This window comes from Cynara cardunculus (genome assembly GCF_001531365.2).
Source record: "Cynara cardunculus var. scolymus isolate 2C chromosome LG 2, CcrdV1, whole genome shotgun sequence".
NCBI classification, from domain to species: domain Eukaryota; kingdom Viridiplantae; phylum Streptophyta; class Magnoliopsida; order Asterales; family Asteraceae; genus Cynara; species Cynara cardunculus.
In genome coordinates, this window is record NC_037529.1 from 65,104,511 (window position 1) to 65,108,599 (window position 4,089).

At 34.3% G+C, this 4,089-nt stretch overlaps 1 protein-coding gene across 1 annotated transcript in view; it reads right to left on the bottom strand.

Moving 5' to 3' along the window:
- Positions 1-1,349: 1,349 nt before the first annotated feature.
- The window catches only part of LOC112507095 (purple acid phosphatase 2-like), a 6,824-nt gene continuing 4,084 nt past the window's right edge, over positions 1,350-4,089 (bottom strand). The window contains exons 4-8 of the mRNA XM_025111508.1: positions 3,096-3,325; positions 2,687-2,825; positions 2,303-2,523; positions 1,640-1,761; positions 1,350-1,545 (exon numbers count right to left, since the gene is read on the bottom strand). Of these exons, the coding sequence (XP_024967276.1) occupies positions 1,350-1,545; positions 1,640-1,761; positions 2,303-2,523; positions 2,687-2,825; positions 3,096-3,325 (908 nt within the window). The remainder of the gene's footprint in view (positions 1,546-1,639; positions 1,762-2,302; positions 2,524-2,686; positions 2,826-3,095; positions 3,326-4,089) is intronic.

Genomic DNA, 4,089 nt, shown 5'->3' on the forward strand with positions numbered 1-4,089 from the left:
ATGGTGCCACCGTTTTAAAAAAATTCTGGGTCCGTCCCTGAATATAGGTGTCCACCGATGCACTGTTATTACCTCTGTTCTTGGGTTCTTGGTGTTGGAATCTTTTTTGTTTGTTCATGGAGAATTAACCAGTAGTTTTATACGAGAAGTCGAGAAAACCATCGATATGCCTCTTGATAGTGATGTATTTCATGAGCCTCTTGGTTCTAATGATGTATTTCGAATGGATCGAGCAATAACTACCCAAGGTCAACAAAAGCGGAACGCAAGGTTTTGGGTCCATACAATAATAACTGCTTACTTATGTCATAATGTGAGACAACCGTTACGAATCGTGCTTTTTCAGGGTAAGAGTGGGTAGAGAAAATACCTCGAGCTCCATATGTTCCTGAAAATTCTTGCTCCCAGTGGAATTATAGATCAGATAATCATAATCAGTTTAATATTAGTTGCAACAAAATTGATTATTGGAGGAAAAAATTACTTTTTTTTTATGATTAACCTGGATAATCCAACCCGTTATACGAGCCGACTAATCCCAGGACGACCATCTGTTTTGCAGATAGTCCGAAGTCACCGCATTTGAACCTTTGTGGCCACAAGGGGATTTTTATTCCTCATTGGATTTGAACCTGGGACCTCCAAGTACTTTTGACCTTTGGAGCCAAACTCAAACCAATAAGACACCACCCTTTGACACTTCTATTTACCGATATTTTATCTATTAATTTATCAAATAATCAAAATTTAAGAAATATATTACATTATTAGTATAATTTAAAGCGAATTTTCATGTCTCATACATGTTCACCAATCATATATGAATACGCGTAAGCAGAGTAAGAAAATAAACGTGAATTTAATAAATTTAAAGTAGATAAAAATCTGATGTGTCTTAATTTTATTGGTGAGACAGGAATGAAACGTATGATTTTGGGACAGGTGATTTACATCCATATAAATACACCACATTTAATTATTACTAATTATCTAAATCCAATTATTTAGTAACAAATTAATACTCACTTACAAAATGTTAACAAAGAGAGAGAGAGAGAGTAAGGTTTAGGAAATAACTGTAAAAAAAAATGAAAACTTGAGGAACACTCTGGTAATGAACGGTATGCACTTATTGATACATTGCATGTGCATACTAATAATTTTAAGCAATTGGTCTGGTATGCACATGTGCATTAACATGCATAGTTGCACAAAAACCAGAAACAACTTCAACTACCGGTATGCATATGTGCATACCGCCCATATGAATGGTTACAGAGTTTAACTCAATTTTTTTTTCCAGATCTTTCCCGAAACCTCCCTCTCTCTATATATTTGACTCATTTGGTTTAAGTTTGGATTGTAGAATCATTCTTCGGGTACCAATATCTGTTGTAAAACACCATGGAATCCGACTTAACGGCATACCCATCGACATTGCGGTGCCAACTGTAATATGCATGCGTTCGGTTTTTAATCGCCATCGTTGCATGACCAAAACTCGCTTCTCTAAATGCCGAATATTTCGGTTGTGGGTCTGTCATTCTGCACATACCAAAATGTATTAAAATTAAAAAAAAAATGAAATAAGTAACATAAAAGAGAGACAAAATTTCCATTTTGACAAAAATAGCCTTACTCGGTTGCCAAGCCTTCAATGTTTCCTCCATCTCCAATGGTAATGTACACAGGGGCATTTTGGTCATGGACAGGAGTGCATTCCCCATTCACAATGTTATAAGCAATGTTGGATATACGTTCCTGTGTGTAATAATTTGACAAAGGAAGATCAGAAATTCCAATACTGCCCCCAGTTTCATTATAAATTTACCAAAAGAGGATGGGTCGATCGGTTGATTCTCCAATCGAACAATTAAAATATAAAGGGCATAATTGGAAAAAGAATCCTTAGGATTTATTGAACATTACTTGAAGCAGTGTTTTAAACAACTAGCTTATGGTGAACCAAACGAGACTTTTTCAATAAGCTTAAAAAATAAACTCGTTCGTATTTATCAAGCTTGATATTTTTTTTATATTTTAATTGCATGCTTTATGAACATATGAGCATGTGCGGCTCGAAAATGTGTATGTTCGTATGGCTCGGTTCGACTCAACTAGAAAACTTAATCAGGCGTTCAACGAGACGAGTCGAAGATTGGTGTTATAGAGCTCAACCTGTTAATTAAGTTAAACGAGCTTTATTTTATGTTCAAGAGCAACTTGATCTCGAATAGCTCGTTAAATGCTCGAATCTTTTAATACTCCCAAATAAAAGACATTTAGATGGTAGCCAACTTACCGAGCGCTCATAAGCATGAACATGACCAGCAAACACAACGTCAACCTTGTACTGAACAAACCATGACTCGAACATAACCCGCATGGTCTCGCCTTCCATATAATGGTACGTGTTGCTATTGTACCACGGAGAATGCATAAGAACGATCAACCATGGAGTTTCGCTTCTATTAACCTTCGGTAGTTCCTCCATCAGCCACATATATTGCGGAGTGTACGTACCTATACCATGTTAATCCGATGTAATTGTGTTACAATAACTTGTATGTTAAGCATTTCTGGTCGTGTTTGTATTATTATTTTTTTGCTATTCGAAAGATATTTAGGGTGCGTGTAGTCGTGTGGACTAGACAGGCTATAGGAAGATAAATAAGACAAGTCTTACCGTATGCGGAATAGGAAGATAATACGATGATATATGCCGAAGCCCTCTTGATCGAGTACCAAAGGGGTTCTGTGCTCCCCGAGGCTTCAAAAGGGACACGATATCGATGAAGAAAAGGCTTAAATGGCTTACTTTCACCCTGTATAAAAAAATCATGTATTGATAAATTGTATAATACGATCTATGAGTTCATCTAATTGATATGAATCGTACCGTTGTCCATCTCGTATCGCCAAATTGGCATGTTTAAAAGAGCAAAATGCACTAAAATGACACCGACTTTGCTTTTATTTCTATTTCTCATATACGGGAACCCGATGACCAAATTCATGTTTCCAGAAATAGTAATAAAATCAAAGTTGGTTCCATTTAAGACGATGGTAGTTTTATTCAGTTTTCTGTTACTTACGAGAGAAGGAACATAATCAAGCTCATGGTTTCCGGCGGTCCATATCCAAGGTTGATAAGCGACACTTCTTTCAACGAACCTTCCCCAACTATCCCATCTCCGATTGTCATGGAACGGATAATGATCGGCATAAGACAAATCACCAACATACAACACTGACTCACCTTTCTCCGGATTCATTTCATAATGTGTAAGCGTTGTATTAGAATCGTATGTTTGACCAAGATCCCCTACGCAAAATCAACGTAATTAAAGAAGTCGTGTTCTAATATCATAAAACACGAAATATAACTCCAATCACAAACCAAACCTAACTAAACAAACCCAATATATATACTATATTATAAATCATTTGACATAAACTCTTAAAAATAATTTTTATGCATAAATTACGGTTTATTGATGCATATTACTTAAAATTTAAGATTACAAGTAAATTTTGTGTAAATACAATTTATTAAAGCTTAATGTTTGAATTCGTGTAACTAACTATAGATAAACATAATCAAATAGAGGATAAACATCTCATTTTAAATATAAAAAAATTAAAATATAATTCGGATAATCAATGTGTTCTAACAAAATACTTAATTATTGTCTTTATAGAAAATTATATTATTAAACCAAAAACATGAATTAATGAAATACACAAAAAAAAATTGAAGTCATTTTGATACTAATATTAATATTTTTTTTTTCAATTTTTTATAACATCGACCGAGACAAAAAAAAAAAACGAAACATTAAAATCGAGATGTATCCCGCTGCATTGTGCAGGTATCCTTCTAGTATATATATATATATGGGTCTAATCAAATGAGAACTGATTAGTTTGTGGTAACTGTGAGAACCAATGTGAGCCAATCATTTAAATAATTAATGTTATATCCTAAAATAACATAAAGGGTAAATTGGTAATGTTTACCCTAACCCTCTTGTTCTTCCTTCTTTCATCGACTAACCCTATTTTTCTATTGCTACTTCTTCTTCATCA